The sequence below is a fragment of the Protopterus annectens genome, chromosome 7.part1 (genome assembly GCF_019279795.1).
Source record: "Protopterus annectens isolate FY-2018-M chromosome 7.part1, PAN1.0, whole genome shotgun sequence".
NCBI lineage: Eukaryota > Metazoa > Chordata > Ceratodontiformes > Protopteridae > Protopterus > Protopterus annectens.
This window is the reverse complement of record NC_056740.1, coordinates 491,551,288-491,571,278: the sequence shown is the minus strand read 5'-3', so window position 1 is coordinate 491,571,278 and position 19,991 is coordinate 491,551,288. Positions and strand designations below refer to the sequence as shown.

The 19,991-nt window shown below is 38.7% G+C and overlaps 1 protein-coding gene across 1 annotated transcript in view; it reads left to right on the top strand.

The window, feature by feature from the left end:
• Positions 1-2,986: 2,986 nt before the first annotated feature.
• LOC122807840 (toll-like receptor 7) overlaps positions 2,987-19,991 on the top strand; it is a 126,212-nt gene continuing 109,207 nt past the window's right edge. Inside the window, exon 1 of the mRNA XM_044078938.1 lies at positions 2,987-3,089. Coding sequence (XP_043934873.1) covers positions 3,087-3,089 — 3 coding nt within the window. The 5' untranslated portion in view covers positions 2,987-3,086. The remainder of the gene's footprint in view (positions 3,090-19,991) is intronic.

The following is a 19,991-nucleotide window of genomic DNA, read 5'->3' as shown; positions in this document are numbered from 1 at the left end:
AGTCCATATATTTCTAGTTAATCATTGTATATTAATCAGATCAGACAATAGTAGTAGAAGTAGCAAACGTAAACTCGTCAAGTCAAAAAGTAAAAAAGTAAAAAAGTAAAAAGTAATAAAGTAAAAAAGTAAAAAGTAATAAAGTAATACTTTTTTTTACTTTTTTACTTACTTTTTTACTTTTTGACTTGACAAGTTTATGTTCGCTACTTCTACTACTATTGTCTGATCTGATTAATATACAGTGATTAACTAGAAATATATGGACTGAAAATCTTCCACACAGAGTAGTTTCTTACACTGTTTTGTATAAAAAAGAATTTACAATCATACTTAGATATGCTACCGATACGTGTAACTCCATACAAATTGCGGAAGGAATCATTACTGGGCACTTCTAGCTAACAGCAAAGATTGAATCAATATTAATTTCATGAACTTTAATCATACTTTGACTTAGGAATGGGGTCCATTCCTGTCATGGTATTAGAAACCCAAAAGACTTGAGGAAATTAAAAAAAAGGGAGAAAAGAAACTGGCATGTGGGTCAGTGACTGGATCTACCCCAGGAACCCTGAGCCCAAATCCTGCCCTTGCTTACTTTAAAAACAAAACTTTGTGGTTCTGATTTATGCCTTCAGCCAATGTAATTCCTCTTTTTAAGTAATGTCAACACCATAAACACTTAGAAATAGTGGTAAAAGTGCCAAGCAAAAAAAAACTAATAAACACAAAAAAGGCACTGGAGGGACACACCTGATCCAAAATCCACAATTTTAATGTAAATCCACACAAAAGTAGAAGCTGCTGACAGTATGTTTGTAACCTGAATGGTTGATGAGATATTGTAAGTTGTTTACAAAATATTCCAACTGTAATAGTTACTGTGTTTACTGTGACTTATTAAAATGGTTTAAAACCTAGAACCTAAAGAATACTACCAAAATAGAAGTAGATTGTGCAAAAGAATTTTCCATTTATACTTCTTTCATAACCCCTATGTTTCCAGAGGTATGAACATTTATTTGAAATGTGAGGGCATAGTTTGATTCTGTCAAAAGGCTTAGGCTCCGCCCATTGGAAGCTACAGTGCAAACTTCCTGAGCTCCATTGGAGTGAAGGAGTTAAAGGTACACACTCAAAAGAGCTGCACTGGAGGGAGTGAGGTGAGTAGGTAGATAGCTCTAATGTGAGTTTTCTGCACTCATTTTCTATACATATTGTAAATAATGTAGATATTGTTACTTTTATATTTCTGATTTATCCTTCTACATTTAGTGTATTTGTAATCTCAAATGCATTTTTTTGACTTTTGTACTTCAAGTTTATCCTTGTACATTTTGCATGTTGATAATATCAAATCTATTCCTCTGATTTTATTGTAGAGCACATCTATTTAATACTATTTTATTTTATTGTTTACTGAGTATATTTGCTGTGTTATATAAACTCCAGAAAAATGCACTCTTAAATTAGAGCTCCTTCCATACTAACAAGTTTAAATAAATAAGTAAATATACAAATGCATTCTCTGAATCCTTCTGTTGACCTCATAGGTTGCCATTTCACTCTTTTAAGTCTATCTGGATTTTGCAGAAAAGTGCGCAGATTAGAGAAATAATTATTTAAAAAGATAGCTTAACTAATGCACCTACACAAGCAATAAATTAAAAAAGCATACCCATCAAAATATAATTTGTGAATGGAAAGATGTTCTTTTTGCTGCTGTCTGCTGTTTAGTAACTTCTTTTATAACAGCTAGCACTGGAATTGGCAAAACTGTTGTCTTAATTTATTGTTGGTTGGACTCAGCTCTGTCCAACAGCGTACTTGTAAATGTGACCTGGATACACATCTACTGTCTTTCCCTTCATTCATCATACCTGAACAACATTAAGAAAGTTCACACCCAAACTGACCTGTCCATATAGTCCTTCTCTTTTTCCCTTAATAGCCTATTCATTTCCACTCCCTCACTTGGTATGGTACCCACTTTACATTGGTGGGAAACACTGTACTAGTTGTCACATCTTACATTCTTGTTTTTGGTTCCTCAAGGTTTATTACTGGAACTAGAATACTTTTATATTGTATATACTGGACCTTTTTTCCCCGGGTCTTCACTGAAAAGACGCTGCTCTCAGCCCAACTGGATCATCCTGGTCAACAAATACAATAAATAAATAAATAATTGATTGCCTCCATAGCCTCTCCTCATCCATTGGGCTTACCAAGGTCTCCTTCCTCCCAAAACTTACTCCAACCCATGTAAGGGCCATTGAAAAGACCAAGACACTTGTGATAACATCATATTGCTACCAAGGAGAGCTTTTCAGTACCCTAACTTCTCTTTCACTTCTAGGGGTGTATACATGAAAGGTCAGTCATGAGTGGGGCATGATGGTGCAGTCACCTGTCTTCATGACAACACAGCTACTGCCCATACCATCTGAAGGACAATATCCCCCATATGTCCCTAGGTTCAACTAGGGATAAACCACAAGGCACATCCGAGTACATGATATCCACTCCAGGATGGGCATATCCAACCACTCCTTGCCAGAAGTACATGATATCCACCCCAGCATGGGCAGACCCAACTACTCCTTGCACTCCTTGTCAGAAGTACACAACGTCCACTCCAGGATGGGTAGACCCAACCATTCTTTGCCAAGACCTCAAACACAGTGGCCATAGTCAAGGCCTTACCTCTTTATGCCACAGCACTTTCCTGGAAAATAGATTTTTAAGGCAATAAATGTACAAATGTCAGTGGCATAAATTGTGGCTTTAACTATTTAACATGATCAAAAATTATTCGAAACAATTATTGGCTTTAAAGTATTAACTGTATGTGAAACAGTTGGCAGAAGATACAGATTAGTGACAAACTACCAAATTCCTAGCTGTGATGATGTTTCCTGGTAACTTCATGATAATAAGAACAAAGTAAACCAGGAAGCAGGTATAAAGTGGAAGAGGTATTTGACAGCTGAATGCAGGCACACAGAATCAGCATTAATTAGTAACCGCGATGCAGTAGGAAGAACTTTCTCTGGGTTATACCATCATGCAAATTTAAAAAAATGGTCAGTAAATATTTTTTTCTTTATTAATCAATTATGACACAAAGCTAAAAAGTGCAAAAAAGAGTTAGAGAATGCACAGACTACGTCATTGGCAGGCAATTTGATTAAATACTAAACAGGAAAAGAATCTGCTTCACCTCATCTTAATATCAATGCTGTATGAAAAAAAGACAGTCTAGTGCTTTCTGATATTTCTGAGAGTAGTATTAATAGCAATAGTTATGATAATAGTCATTTTTATTCTCCAAATATCATCAACTGTTGTTCACTTCCAGTGCAAAGCTTTAGAGATAAAATGCAGAAAAACGTGGGGTAAAAGCCCAGTAAGTGGGAAGATTCCTCTTCACATTGTAGACATTGGGAATATTATAACCACTTCATCGTGTGCTTTACCATGGAAAACTGTAAGTTATATTATATTGTTTAAATGTATCACAGTCAGTTCTGCTATATCATGCCATTAGTAAGGTTTGTGAACAGGCTGTTTTCATAAAGGTCATGATAAACTGCTTGTATACCGGAATATAATCTGACTAAAACAGAAAGGAATGCACTGGAATTGTTCAATAATAACCACAACTGTTATATTTAGCAGAACAGACAAAAGGGTTGATGGTAACAGCAGACAATCTTGTAAAACCTGACAGGTGAGAATGATGTTTGCATACCAGCATCTAAGTCTTTGTGTACACAGCAAAAGCAGTTTCTCTGTTTTTTATTTGACTCAAATACAGCAGGAATTACCATGTGGAATGAGATACAGTGAATTTGTTTACTAGGAAGGTGGGCTGGTCCTAGGACCCTTTTTATTTAGGGACCCAGGGGGATAATATAGCAATAACCCATGCCTGGGTGTGGGTAATGCTGGATTTACCCACGGTTGGTGTGGTTTGGTCACGAGGGCAAAGCCCGAGTGACTAAACAAAGCCAACCGTGGGTAAATCCAGCATTACCCACACCCAGAAGCGGGTTATTGCTATTATACAATGACATTATTTAAGAAAAAAATTACTAATTTTTAAATAATGGCATTGTATAATGCCTCCTTGCTGCCCTTCTGCAGATGTCTGGTATTCTGCGGCAGTTCTGATGTACTACGCAGTACATCAGAGCTGTGGACAAAAGCAACAGAGAAAGCAAGATCTCTGTTGCTTTTTACAAACTGTCTCACTATGTTAAACAAGTTTAACATAGCGAGATAGCATTAAAAAAAAAGCAACGGAGAATCTCCATTGCTTTTTTTAATACTGTCTCGCTATGTTAAACGAGTTTAACATAGCGAGACAGTGTGAAGCAATGGAGATCTTGCGTTCTCCGTTGCTGTAAAAAAAAAAAAAAAAAAAAGAGTTATAGTAATGGAAAAAGTCCCTTTTTCCATTACTATAACTCTGATTTACAACGTGCACGCTGACCAATCAGTGTGCACGTTTTTTGAATATTAATGGGGGGGGGTCGTTGTATAATAAACGTTACAAACCAGTTATGTCATATATCATACTGAACAAACATTTCTTGAGACGAAAGCATTCAGACATTGTGAATTAAAAAGCATGTACCTCAAACAATGCCGTTAACATATATGTTAGTGTGGGAAATTTGCTTCTGTTAAGTGGATATTGAACACTATGCCTAAGTCCTTGCATTACAGAAAATATTCTTTTTTGTACTTGTAATAAGATTGTGGAGAATTGCATTTAATAATAGAGGTACAGTATTTAGCAATGATTGCCTGAGATTACAAACAGAAACAAAGAGAAATTGTCTACAGACATAGTTTTGAAAGTGACTATATTTGTGTGTGTGTGTGTGTGTGTGTGTGTGTGTGTGTGTGTGTGTGTGTGTGTGTGTGTGTGTGTGTGTGTGTGTGTGTAGATAGCTATAAAGAGAGTTAAAGTAGTGAAGCAGAGAGCTGGAACGTTGTAGGTGACATGCATTTGTTTACACATCCACCTTCATGGTATTTATTACCTGGAATATTTACATTACAAATTCATGTCAGAGAAAGTCACCGTGTTTGTTGAATGGGTTCCAGCAATGAATGTACCTTTCACTATTTAGGCATGTAATTATATTAACTACAGAGAAGCTTAAAAGGCAGTTGATAACATACAGGTAAACACATGCCAGTATGTAATTACTTTATATTCCTAACATCACTGTTTTGGTAAGTCACATGATCCTATTATGTGTATTGGCAAATTTCCAATAGTATATGCCTAAGGCCTCAGTTTTGACTACCTGAGTGAGGAAGGAGTACCTGTTTTACAATAAATGGCAACATATAAATATCAACCAGTGTCTAATAATAATAGATGTGAATTGTTATTTACACTTACATTCATCATAGTAATGGTCTGATAACATTGAGCTACTGGGAAAATGTTTTTGCTATATAAAGTCTTGAATTTAATAGGTTCCTAGCAAACTTAACTATGTATTCGTCTTTGCTGTATTATACTGTATGGTCTCTTTCTCCCTAGATGGAAATTTTCTCCCTGGGCTTTCTCTGAAAAGGGGCTGTTCCCCAGAAGGATTGTCATGCTCAATAATTGTGAAAAAAAATTAATAGAGTTAATAGTCATGGCCGCAGTGGTGCAGTGGTTAGCATTGTCGCCTCACAGTAAGAGGTTCTCTGATTTGATTCTTGGCTGGAGTACCTTCTGTGTGGAGTCTGCATGTCCTTCCCATGGTTGAGTGACATTTAAAGACATGCAGGTAGGTGCGTGCATGAATGGGTGTACCTTTGTTGAAGGTTGGGCGTCAGGCTGGCACCTTGGCACCATAAATATCTACTGCCAATCATAAATGGATCAGTGTTCTGCTGTGGTGACCCCCAACCAAGAAAAGCTGGAAGACATTACTTGATTGTTTTTAATAGAACATATTGTCTTTCTTATAGAAGGCCATCTTTATCACTAGATGATGTAGTAATGGGGGGGGGGTGACGGTTGTCCCTAACTTATGCAGACCATTAGTGGTGGGAGAACATGCCTTCATTCCTTACATATGTAGAAATATGATTTTAAACTAAAAGTGAGCTCTGAAAATAGCTACTGATTCTAACCATGAAGATCTTTCCCTTTTCTCGATACTCTTTTAAGTCGTTATACTCAGGATTACTTTACTTCTTTATTGTTTATCTATTTGCTGCTACAGGACAGCACACAGCTTCCAAACCCAGAAATAACAACTACCTTTTCTTTATATATTAACTGAAATGGACAAAAAAAATCATGCGTTTTTGACAGGAGAACAATATGTGAGTGTCAGATGTAACTGACTAGCATTTATGACAAAAATGCTTGCAAAGGTTATAACAGTATGTGCAGTAACAATGCATGTCCTAAACGATATTGTCTGAGAATTTGAATATGGAGGATTTGCACTGTGTCTTTAATGCTTTCCCCCTATGCCCTTATTGCTTTGACCCTCTGCCCTTTTGCTTCCCCTGTACCCTTATTGCTTTTACCCTGTGCCCTTATTGATTTTACCCTGTGCCTTTATTGCTCTCTGCCTGTATCCTTATTGCTTTTACCCTGTACCCTTATTGCTTTTACCCTACGCCCATATTGCTTTCCCCGTACCCTTATTTGCTTTCACTCTGTGCCCTTATTGCATTTACCCTGTACATTTACTGCTTTCCCCTGTAGTCTTATTGCTTTCACCTTGTGCCCCTATTGCTTTTACCCTCTGCGCTAATTGCTCTCCCCGTACCCTTATTGCTTTTAACCTGTGCCTTAATTGCTTTTACCCAGTGCCCTTATTGCTTTCACCCTATGCCCTTATTAGTTTTACCCTTTGCCCTAATTGCTCTCCTCATACCCTTATTGCTTTCACCCTGCACCCTTATTGCTATTCTCTGTACCCTTATTTCTTTTACCATGTCCCCTTATTGCTCTCCCCTGTATCCTTATTGCTTTTACCCTGTGCCCTTATTGCTTTCCCTTGTACCCTTATTGCTTTCCTCTGTACCCTCATTGCTTTCACCCTGTGCATTTATTGCTTTTACCCTATGCCCCTGTTGATTTCCCCTGTACCCTTATTGCTTTTACCCTGTGCCCTTTTTGCTTTTACCTTGTGCCTTTATTGCTTTTGCACTGTGCCCTTATTGCTCAGATGCAATACTAAGGTCAGCTTGATCAGACAGTGAATCTACATCTATAAAATTACTAATCTGTGTACAAACTTATGGTACTTCAGCTTATTTTTTTGGCTTGCATCAATATCTTGACCCACATTCTGAGAAGTAGGAAAGGTAAAGTAATTAAATATACTAAATGATGTTTACACCTAAGCCATCACTGTTGACAAAGCTACATGTTCATGATAATCTCTTTCAAGGTTCATCGAATGTTCCTGGGAGATTCGGTTATCTAGTACTGGATCCATTTATCTATCCATAAAAAATATGCTGAGCTACCTTTTGGAAGAGTGTTCTTCCTACTTACTTACTATATACTTTTTGGGGGAGTGTTCTTCCTATTTACTTACTATATATATTTTGGGGGAGTGTTCTTCCTATTTACTTACAATATACCTTTTGGGGGAGTGTTCTTTCTATTTACTTACTATATACCTTTTGGGAGAGTGTTCTTCCTACTTACTTACTATATACTTTTGGGGGAATGTTTTTCCTATTTACTTACTATATACCTTTAGGAAGAGTGTTCTTCCTATTTACTTAGTATATACCTTTTGGGGAGTGTTCTTCCTATTTACTTACTATATACCTTTTGGGGGAGTGTTCTTCCTATTTACTTACTATATACCTTTTGGGGGAGTGTTCTTCCTATTTACTTACTATATACCTTTTGGGGAGTGTTCTTCCTATTTACTTACTATATACCTTTTGGGGAGTGTTCTTCCTATTTACTTACTATATACCTTTTGGGGAGTGGTCTTCCTATTTACTTACTATATACCTTTAGGAAGAGTGTTCTTCCTATTTACTTAGTATATACCTTTTGGGGAGTGTTCTTCCTATTTACTTACTATATACCTTTTGGGGAGTGTTCTTCATATTTACTTACTATATACCTTTTGGGGGAGTGTTCTTCCTATTTACTTACTATATACCTTTTGGGGAGTGTTCTTCCTATTTACTTACTATATAACTTTTGGGTGAATGTTCTTCCTACTTACTTACTATATACTTTTTGGGGGAGTGTTCTTCATATTTACTTACTATATACATTTTGGGGAGTGGTCTTCCTATTTACTTACTATATACCTTTTGGGGGAGTGTTCTTCCTATTTACTTACTATATACTTTTTGGGGAGTGTTCTTCCTATTTACTTACTATATACCTTTTGGGGAGTGTTCTTCCTATTTACTTACTATATACCTTTTGGGGGAGTGTTCTTCCTATTTACTTACTATATACCTTTTGGAGAGTGTTCTTCCTACTTACTTACTATATACCTTTTGGGGAGTGTTCTTCCTACTTACTTACTATATACTTTTTGGGGGAGTGTTCTTCCTTACTTACTATATACCTTTGGGAGTGTTCTTCCCATTTACTTACTATATATACTTTTTGGGGGAGTGTTTTTCTTATTTACTTACTTACTATATACCTGTTGGGGGAGTGTTATTCCTACTTACTTACTATATAATTTTTGGGGAAGTGTTCTTCCTATTTACTTACTATATACCTTTTGGGGAGTGTTTTTCCTATTAACTTACTATATACCTTTTGGGGGAGTGTTCTTCATATTTACTTACTATATACCTTTTAGGGGAGTGTTCTTCTTATTTACTTACTATATACCTTTTGGGGAGTGTTCTTCCTACTTACTTACTATATACTTTTTGGGGAGTGTTCTTCCTATTTACTTACTATATACCTTTTGGAGGAGTGTTCTTCCTACTTACTATATACTTTTTGGAGGAGTGTTATTCTTATTTACTTACTATATACCTTTTGGGGAGTGTTCTTCCTACTTACTTACTATATACTTTTTGGGGGAGTGTTTTTCCTATTTACTTACTTACTATATACCTTTTGGGGGAGTGTTCTTCCTACTTACTTACTATATACTTTTTGGGGAAGTGTTCTTCCTATTTACTTACTATATACCTTTTGGGGAGTGTTTTTCCTATTTACTTACCATATACCTTTTGGAGGAGTGTTCTTCATATTTACTTACTATATACCTTTTGGGGGAGTGTTCTTATTTACTTACTATATACCTTTTGGGGAGTGTTCTTCCTACTTACTTACTATATACTTTTTGGGGGAGTGTTCTTCCTATTTACTTACTATATACCTTTTGGAGGAGTGTTTTTCCTAGTTACTTACTATATACCTTTTGGAGGAGTGCTCTTCTTATTTACTTACTATATACCTTTTGGGGAGTGTTCTTCCTACTTACTTACTATATACTTTTTGGGGGAGTGTTCTTCCTGTTTACTTACTATATACATTTTCGGGAGTGTTTTTCCTATTTACTTACTATATACCTTTTGGGGGAGTGTTCTTCTTATTTACTTACTATATACCTTTTGGGGAGTGTTCTTCCTACTTACTTACTATATACTTTTTGGGGGAGTGTTCTTCCTATTTACTTACTATATACCTTTTGGGGGAGTGTTCTTCCTATTTACTTACTATATACCTTTTGGGGAGTGTTCTTCCTATTTACTTACTATATACCTTTTGGGGGAGTGTTCTTCCTATTTACTTACTATATACCTTTTGGGGAGTGTTCTTCCTATTTACTTACTATATACCTTTTGGGGAGTGTTCTTCCTATTTACTTACTATATACTTTTTGGGGGAGTGTTCTTCCTATTTACTTACTATATATCTTTTGGGGGAGTGTTCTTCCTATTTACTTACTATATACCTTTTGGGGGAGTGTTCTTCCTATTTACTTACTATATACCTTTTGGGGTAGTGTTCTTCCTACTTACTTACTATATGCTTTTTGGGGGAGTGTTTTTCCTATTTACGTACTATATACCTTTTGGGGGAGTGTCCTTCCTATTTACTTACTTTATACCTTTTGGGGGAGTGTCCTTCCTATTTACTTACTATATACCTTTTGGGGAGTGTTCTTCTATTTACTTACTATATACCTTTTGGGGAGTGCTCTTCCTATTTACTTACTATATACCTTTTGGGGGAGTGTTCTTTCTATTTACTTACTATATACCTTTTGGGGAGTGTTCTTCCTATTTACTTACTATATACATTTTGGATGAGTGTTCTTCCTACTTACTTACTATATACTTTCACCCTTTTTTCATTTCAAAGGCACTGCATTTCTCCTCAAAGCAGGACACTGCCTAGTGGACATTGTGGTACCACTGAGATCATCTGATTATCTTGCTTGAGGTATGCCTTGTGATAGTCCTAGGGTTATTTTCTATATGATTCCATATTACTCTGCCGGCATTACATAACGATACACAGAAGAGCCACATGATATGTCTGACCATTTGGTAAGATGGTGGCAATTGCTGAAGATGGAGAACTTCATAAAGGTGTCAATTCCACTGACCCCACCAATTTCAGACCTATTGCCGTACTGTCACTTCTCTCTAAAATACCTGAAAAATGTATCCACAAACTGCTCCTTATTCATCTGTTACATGAAAATTTCCTAACCCCTACCCAGCATGCTATTTTCCCTCCACACGGCACATCTACTGCACTAATATTGTACACCATACTATTGCCACAGCATGCAATGAAAGTAAATTAGTCTCTTCTTTATTCCTCAACCTCTCCAAGGCTGTTAATACCATCTTCCATCCTATACTTCTATCCAAACTCTCTAACCTAAACCTCTCAGGCTCCACTATAAACTGGTTCACTAGCTACCTCGCAAATAGATTTCAGTCTGTCAAATGGTTATTATCCTTTTCTCCCTTCCTTACTTACTGTAAAAAAACCAGGGTACCCAAGTCTCCATTCTTGGTCCCCTTTTCTTCAATATTTTTACTAACTCTCTCTACACCTCATGCCTCCTCTCTACTGTTATCCAATATGCTGATGACTCAACCATCATGTCCTGCTCAGACAACGTCGATAAATTATACAGTATCACTCTGTCTCTACACTGTCAAAAAATGGCTAACTTCACACCAACTTCTGCTGAACCCTAAGAAAACCAAACTCCTCTTTCTACCAGAAACACTTGAACCTCTAAAATTCAATTTCACTGTCACAGCCCTAAACAACACTATAATTACCGTTGAAACTCACACTAAACTCCTTGGTGTGACAATAGATGACCAACTCAAATTCCACCTCCATATACACAAAGTATTAAAAAAACACCAGAAATTAGGACTACTATATAGACACAAAATGTTCCTATAAAAAAAATCCAAACCCACCATTGCTCAGGGTTTCCTGCTCCCCACTCTATTCTATGTTGCCCTTATCCTCAGCAAACATCAATCCAACCTTATAACTAAACTGGAGTTCACATACAACAAAGTTGCTAGATTTGTTGCTAATTTGCTCTACTGATCTCACCACTACCTATCTCTAAAAAGCCTCCAATGGCCAGAATTTCCCCAGCAACTCGTTCTACCGCAGCTGTACCTAATTCATTCCATTCTTAACTACCCCTCCACGTGCCCAACTTTCTCCTCTTATATCTTACTATACTCCAAAATGAGCTCTGTGAAGCTCACAACAGAACCTTCTCATGGTGTACAGGCCTAAGAAGAACACTGGCAAGTTTCTATATAGCCACTCCTTAGCACACACTTGAAACAAATTACCCCCTACATATGTTACATTACCAACACCAATTGCTTTAAAAAAAAGCTAAAATCCCACCTGCTAAACTCATGGTCTTTCCCATGCCATGATCTCACCTAGACTCCCTTCCACTCTATCTTCCAACCCCCCATCTCCTTTACATGCTTAAGTATTACTACACTTCCACTTTCTATATTGCCTGGGAGTCTTTTCCTCTCACTATTGAATATGGATGCATACATCTTTGTATATATGTTTGCTTTACACTGAAAATCAAACATTGATGACCTTTCTTGTATATTTCTGTTTTTTATGCATTCATCTATACTTTATGTACTAAGTCACTGTTTGAACTTTGGTTTCCCCCTCCTCTTTGTATATAGCTTTGTTTTACACTGAGTTTTGATGTATTTCTCTTATGTTATATGTACTTATTTGTAAATAATTTCCATCTTTTTTGTAGCTGTCCTGCTCCATTCATTTAAATTTACTGTATTACACTTTTTTTTATAGTAAATCGTATACTGTAATATTTGAGTAACTCTGGAGCTTTTCTCCTTGGGCCTTTGCTGCAAAGGGGCTTTCAGCCCAGTTGTGCTAACCTGGTCAACAAATATGAAAATAAATAATAAAATAGGACTGTGTGACGCACTGCATGCATGAGTATTGGTACTGAGTATTTAAAGAGATACTAAATATGTACAATACAATGAATGCCTTAAATGAATCTTTCTAATGTTTATTATTTATTATTTATTTGACATTTATTGACCAGGTTAGGTGAGCTTGAGCCCTTTTTCAGTGGAGGCCCAGGGAGAAAAGCTCCACAACAGAAAATATACAATTGTTAATTTCACAGTACAAATTAAATTAAATTTCACAATAAGTAAAACTAGTATTACATTCCCTTTACAAGTGATACAAGTAACAAGACAATAGTCAGCAGGTAACTAATTCTCTGAAAGGTTTTGAAAGTAGAATTATACAGTAATAAAGAATAATAGGAAAAGAACAAATAGGTGAGCAAAGCTGTGCAAAGTAAGAGGCTATTTAGCAGAAGAGGTAATTTTAGCAGGAGATGATTAGTAGTAAGGTAGGAGAAAGTAAAATGAAAATGCTGAAGAGTTGGTCATGCAGGACTAAAGAGGCAGTGGTAGTGATTGTGAAGGCTGCTAGCCCAGCTAGATAGAATTTTGTAAATAATTCTATGTCATTGTAAATATTAATAGGATCCACAGGCTTGTTTTACAAATGTAAGAAAACTGTGTTATGTGCTGAGCTTCAAAAATGTAACCACAGTGCACCCTGCTGGAAGAAAGCAGAATGTGTGTAAACTCTATGCCTATGTAATGTATGTTTTCATGGTAGAAAACTGGGACATACAGAGTTAACTGGCTAACTCTAAGATAATAAGATGATAAATAAAGAATTTTATGATGTGTCATAAAGCCAGTTTATCTCAAGCTAAGAGACAGGATGTCTAGGCTAGGAGTTTCTTTCTATTGTCTTAAGACAAAGGTAATTACAGGTTTCTAATGTAATTGCTTTACCACTTCCAGTTTCTGGAAAGTTTCTAAGAGAGAATTGTCAGCTTCTAAGCAATAAGTATTTTTCATAGAGACATGTTAAATTCTGTTGGTATCTGTTTAGCCTGGGAACCAGATGCAAGTGTCAAATAGTGATGTCATCTAGCTAACCCAGCATTAATGTGTATTATTAATTTAAGCTAGTGAACAAAAAAATAATCCTTGTTTTCCCGCCTCTCCTCGACTAGTTTAGACCAGTTTACAAGCATTGCTGTATTCTGGGCTGCGGTGTAGTTCCTGTGTTGTCCATTACCTTACTTGGATAGAAGGAAGTTTCTTTGCTCACCAGTGGGAGTGGGGAGCCTTGAGCAGCCTATCTGTCCCTGTAGGAAGTGACCTCAGCACAAGAAGCTGTAGTAATTGGTTGTTTTGGACCATTTCTAGCTATTTTGTAGTTCACTGTTTAAAATCCGCATTTGCACGGCTTTGCGCGGTTGTGCGCAGCGCCGGTTAAAGAAGGTTAAACTTCTTCTGGCTCCGCCAAGTCTGCTCTTCAAATTTTCCCTTAAGGAAGCTCTACTCTTAGTATAACCAGACTACTCACTATATTATAAGCCTAACACTTGTTCTCAATACTTCTCTACTAAGTAAGCACTCTCGTACTAAGTAAAGCACTACATCTACTTACCACCCCTGTGAATATCCACTTCCCTTAAAGGTACAGCACTCCCTTATACTGTTCTAGCATGTCAAGTGGTAGATTACTGGTGTCCTCTCCAGTTCAGCTGGTCAATCTGGGTATCTTGAGACAATGTTACAATTGTCTCATGTACACAGACAACCCTCTCCTCCTCCCAACAAACACAAATACATGTGAGAGATGCAACTATATAGCCAAACTGGAGGCTGAACTCTCTCAACTCAGGGCTGGCATGACCAGACAGGAGGAGATGGCAACCACACACACAACAATCCCAGTCCCACATAGACCTACCACAACTGCAAACCAAACACATAAAACACAAAGACATACTCGGAGGCTCTAATAAAAAACTTACCAAAACAACAGAGGCTCCCAAAGCAGACATCCAAAAATCCACCACCTCAAAACAAAACACATGCAACACATACTTCAATAAATCAGTGTGTCAACCAATCACAGCCCTTAAGGCCAAACACCTTGCCTGATACACTAGTAATAGGTGACTCTATAGTCAGACACACTGATGTCCCGCTGACCAGGCTGAACAAGGAGAAGGTGACTGTGAGTTGTCTATCGGGAGCTAGGATCCGCCACATAACACACGCACTCAAGTCACTCCAAAGCAAGTACAAATATGACTCCGTCATTGTCCATGCTGGTGTGAATGACCTGAGACGTACCTCCCTGGACTACATGAAAAGAGACATAGAGGAGCTCTCCGATTATGTAGCCCAGGCTGGTATGACCCTGACCCTGAGCAGCATCTTGCCCTCACCAAGAATGATACCACAATACAAAGACAAGATGATCAGCTTTAACAATTGGCTCAAGTACTGGTGTCATTCTAAGGGGATCCAATGTCTGTCTGCCTGGGATGACATGTTGGACAAGCCACGCTGCTTCGCAAGGGATGGCTTACACCTGTCACCACTGAGCTTCCGGATATTGGCTAAGGCTCTTTCCACCCCCATAGTGCCATTTTTAGGCAAGGCTCAAAAGACAAACCCACCTCCTTAGAAAACAAAAATGGAAAAAAACTAAGGGTAATGCTGCTCAACGCCAGAAGTCTAAATCTCAAGATGCAGGCACTTGATGCACTCCTCAGCATGGAGAACATCGACGTCTGTGCAGTAACTGAATCCTGGTTCAAGGCTCCTGAGAGCACCCCAGTGCTACCAGGCTATACCTCATATCATGCTTTTTGGCCCCAAAACCCGGGCTGAACCACAAAGGGAGGGGGAGTGTCCATATTCATCAAGGACGCCCACACTTCCAGGTTGGTAGCAACACATGAAGCATCAGAGACCATACAGGTGCAACTAACCATAGGCAAAACTGCTATACAACTGGTAGCATGTTACAGACCACCCTCCCAATCTCAAGAGCCCCACTCAGCCTTCCTGAGGACATTGGAGAATATGAATGTATCACAAAATACCATCATACTGGGAGACTTCAACTACCCAAACATAGATTGGATACATTATTCTAGCCCTAATACCCTAGCCCAAAGGTTCCTGGAATTCATAAATTCAAATGCACTGGAACAACTGGTCACCTCTCCCACTAGGGGAGATAATATACTAGACCTGATCATCACAAACATGGGGACAAAATGCTCCACACTGGAAGTATACCCCTCACTAGTGAGATCTGACAACAAACTAATCACCCTGGATATACATATCCCACCTCCACCCACAGCACAAAAGACCACAGTGAAAAAACTTCTCAAAAGCAGACTTCACTCTTCTTAAGACTGAGATTGTATCCTTTAAGCCCACTGTGCCAATGGATACCACATCCCACAATGCCGAATCCTTCACAAATGCTTTCTATGGACATCTCCAAGAATGCATGGATCATGCAATCCCAAACAAATCCAAGTCCCTCTCCACCAAAGGTAAGTGTCCTGTCTGGTGGACCTCAGCCATAAACAAATTGTATAACAAAAGAAGGAAGCTACTGCACGTCAGAGCAAAATCCCATGAAGGGAAGACATCTCTGACCAACTTTAGCAGAAAACTACGTTCTCTCATAAAAATATCCAAGGCCAACTTTGAGAGAAAAATCGCTAAGGACACTAAAGATAACCACAAAGCCTATGTTAGAAATCTGGGCGGAAACCCTCAGATATGCTCAGAGTTGGTTCAAAACAACAAAAAATACACTGAACCCACAGATATTGCCAACATTCTGGCTGACAGGTTCAGTGCAAATTTCTCCCCTCCTTCATCCCCAAAAGAAGAAATACTTATCCCAGCTAAATGTAATCTCCCTGTCATCTCAGATGTCCAAGTGAGAACCGCCCTAAACAAAGCAAAAAACACAGCATCAATGGGACCTGACGGTATCCCAGGTTGCGTGTTACGTGAACTCCAAGAGGAGCTAAACCCACACATAAAAATGCTATTTAACCTTAGCCTTACTTCGGGATATGTACCTGAACACTGGCATACAGCAACAGTGGTCCCACTCCACAAGGGGGGTGCCTCTACAGACCATGGAAACTACCGCCCCATAAGCTTAACCAGCCTGGTCTGCAAAGCTATGGAAAAAATCATTATGGAACTCATAAACAGAGACATAGGGGACATACAGACACTTGACCCCACCCAGTTTGGCTTTGTAAAGGGCAGATCCTGCCTTTTAAACCTGGTTGACTTTTTCGAAACAGTCACTAGAGCCATTGATGAGGGCAAAGCAGTCCATACAGCATATCTGGACTTGGCTAAGGCCTTCGACACAATACCCCACTCAGGCATCATAGATAAGCTCAACAGCTTAAAAGTAAACCCTTATGTCACTAGATGGGTTGCAAACTGGCTAAAGGACAGAACCCATAAAGTTAAAATCGCTGGAGCAATGTCAGACTCAAAGCCAGTCACAAGTGGTGTCCCACAGGGATCTGTCCTGGGACCCCTCTTGTTCGGCATTTACTTCTCAGATGTTAAAGCAAACATGGGAGGGCTGTGGCTGACAAAGTTCACAGATGACTGCAAACTAGGTGCCATAGTCGATACACCAGCAGACACACACATCCTACAAAAAGGCCTCACAGAAACGGACAACTGGTGCCGGAGTCACGGCCTTAAACTAAATGCCAAAAAATGTATAGTCATCCCCTTTGGGAAAAAGAAAGTACCCTCAGATTCTCACATAGACAGCAACCCACTGAGTATGGAAAAAGTAATGAGAGACCTAGGGACCCAAGTCGACAGCGACCACTCATTTGACACCCAAGTTGCCAAAGTGGTTAGAAAAACATTCTACCTTGCACACCTCATCATGAAGGGATTCACATCCAGATCCAAGGATGTCATTGTACCCCTATATTCCTCCCTCATCAGACCCATGATTGAGTACAATGCCCCATTTGGTATGCACCTCACCCGGCATTTGCAACAGCTGGAGAGACCACAAAAGTACCTCACCAAGAGGATCAAGGGTCTCCAACATATGTCTTATTCTGCCAGACTAAAGAAACTTCAGCTCTGTTCACTAGCATACCGCCTGCTCAGAGGTGATCTCTGCCTGACATACAAGGCCATGTCAAATCAGGATCTGATGGACATGCTCCACCTCAAAAAATCCAAATCCATCAGGACCACGAGAGCTAAAGACTTAAACATCAGCACAAGTATGAATAGGACATGCTGGAGGGATAGATTCATAACCCAGAGGCTTCCCATGCTTTGGAACAAGATCCCAGTTCGTATTAGGCAGAGCCCCTCACTGACTCTCTTCAAGAGAAATCTTGATGAGTGGATGGGAGATCATAAGTTTACCCCAGGGGTCACATCTGTGTCACTGCTAGACAGGGGCACAGTAAACTAATTCTATTATATAAGGGGACCTTCATTGTGTCACTACTAGACAGAGGCAAAGTATTCTAAATTTATTCTGTACATTTTTTGTACCATTTCATGTGGTGGCAAAAGCCACATCACTATGGCTAGGCTTACAAATGCCCCTGGGCAGATAGCCTAGTACTATATTATGAAACTATGAAACTATGAAGAATCATCTCAGAGAGAAAGAGAGTGTATTTTGTATTTTCTGAATCTAACATCACACCAGCACTTTGCCTTGCTCTGTAGGTAAGACTTAGATCTTAGTATCTCTCTTAGAGATAGATAGGAAAACAGTCAGATCAATCTAGATGTTTTCTGTATTTATGTGAGACTGTCCTACAACGTTGTTTTAAAGTATTTCCTGTGATTTATGAACTGCATTGTCACTGTATTGAGTTAATAAGTATTGTCTTGTGCTTTTATTATTTATTATTAAATATATTTAAACCTTTTAATTGTGACTGGTTTTGTGTAGAGATAATTTAAGCTCTTAGTGTACTTGCATGTTTTTGGTGATACTGTATAGGCCACTCCTAAATAGCCTTAAAAAGTTCTGGTCACACTTACCTTTTGGATAAAAATAACATTGCACAGTAGAATTGGACACCCTTTGGTAAGGGCCTTTTATAGTAGCTGATAAGTAGTAGTTTGTGGCAGTTGGTACAACCTTATAGTTTGGGAAGAAGGGAGCATAGCTAGTGAACCTGTGCCAGACTTCTCTAGGAGTGTCTGTGTGTTTGTATATAAATCAAATCTCAAAGTGTGTGTGTGTGTGTGTGTGTGTGTGTGTGTGTGTGTGTGTGTGTGTGTGTGTGTGTGTGTGTGTGTGTGTGTGTGTGTGTCAGCTACTTGGGCAGGGACATGAAGCACTGGTTGGACAGAGAGGGTTCTGGAGGTTTTGGTGTGACCACTCAGCTGAGATCTGAACCCTATAGCTGTGCTAGAGGGGAGTTTTATTGGCGATCTGGAAAGAGAGAGAAACCTGCCCCAGACTGACTGTGATCTCTGTGTGCTCTTAAGGGAAATTGTACTTTACTGTGTGTGTACTTGTCATCCTCCCAATGTGCACGTCCATCACTGGTGTTAGTGGTGAGGACTGAGGCTCCTTGATTACTGGGCCAGGGCATGGGCATCACATATTAAGTATTTGGCAGTAGTGGGATATCCACATCAAATATTATTTTTTTGATCGTAGTGATATAGCCACATCACATATTAATTGGCTTGTAGTGGTGTGGATCTTGAATTCCTGTAGCTTGTGTACAGTGGTCACTGTTGGTGTTTTTGTACTCTAAATCAGCTATGCAGTGAACATTCAGAGTTCAGATCCCAATTGTTTTATTTCTTTTGTTAGCTTAGTCAGTAAGGGAGAGCACGCAAGCATGTCAGCAGAGGAGTATGGCAAGCTGACAAGGAACCAATTGGCTGAGATGTGCCAAGCTAAAGAACTGTTGCATGGAAACCTGACTTAAGCAGACATGATTGTGCATCCTAAAGTAGCAACCAGGAGGACGAACAGACTGGCTGTGGAGATGTACAACACTCAGAAAGGACAGCTCAACCTTTCTACAGAGGACTTAAAAAATCCATCTGGAGCTAAAAAGACTTGTGTTGGAGGCCAGGCATTTGGAAATAGAAGCTGAGGAGAAATAGACAGAGGCAACATGAAAAGGAGATGCTGACTCTTCGCCAGAGTCATGGGGGTAATGGGGAAGGGAGTAACCGAACTCCAGAAGCAACAACGGTCAATAAATTTCTTCCACAATTTACAGAGGGGGATAATTTTGATAGTTTCATTCATATGTTTGAGAGGGTATGTAAACAGTATGATGTTGACCAAAGGCTCTGGGTACGGTTCCTGACCTCCTTACTCCATGGGTAAAGCTGTAAATGTTCTATCCAAACCATCTGATTATGTCTTTTTTAAATTATAATGTAAAGAATTGTTTGCTCGAATGTGTTAAGCTAACACCTAAAGCTTATAGGAAAAAGTTTTGTGAGCATAGAAGCAAGGCAGATGAAAGTGTGTGTGAATATGTTGCTGAACTAAGCACTTATTTTATACACTACAAATACTTTTACTAAATATAGTTGCAATT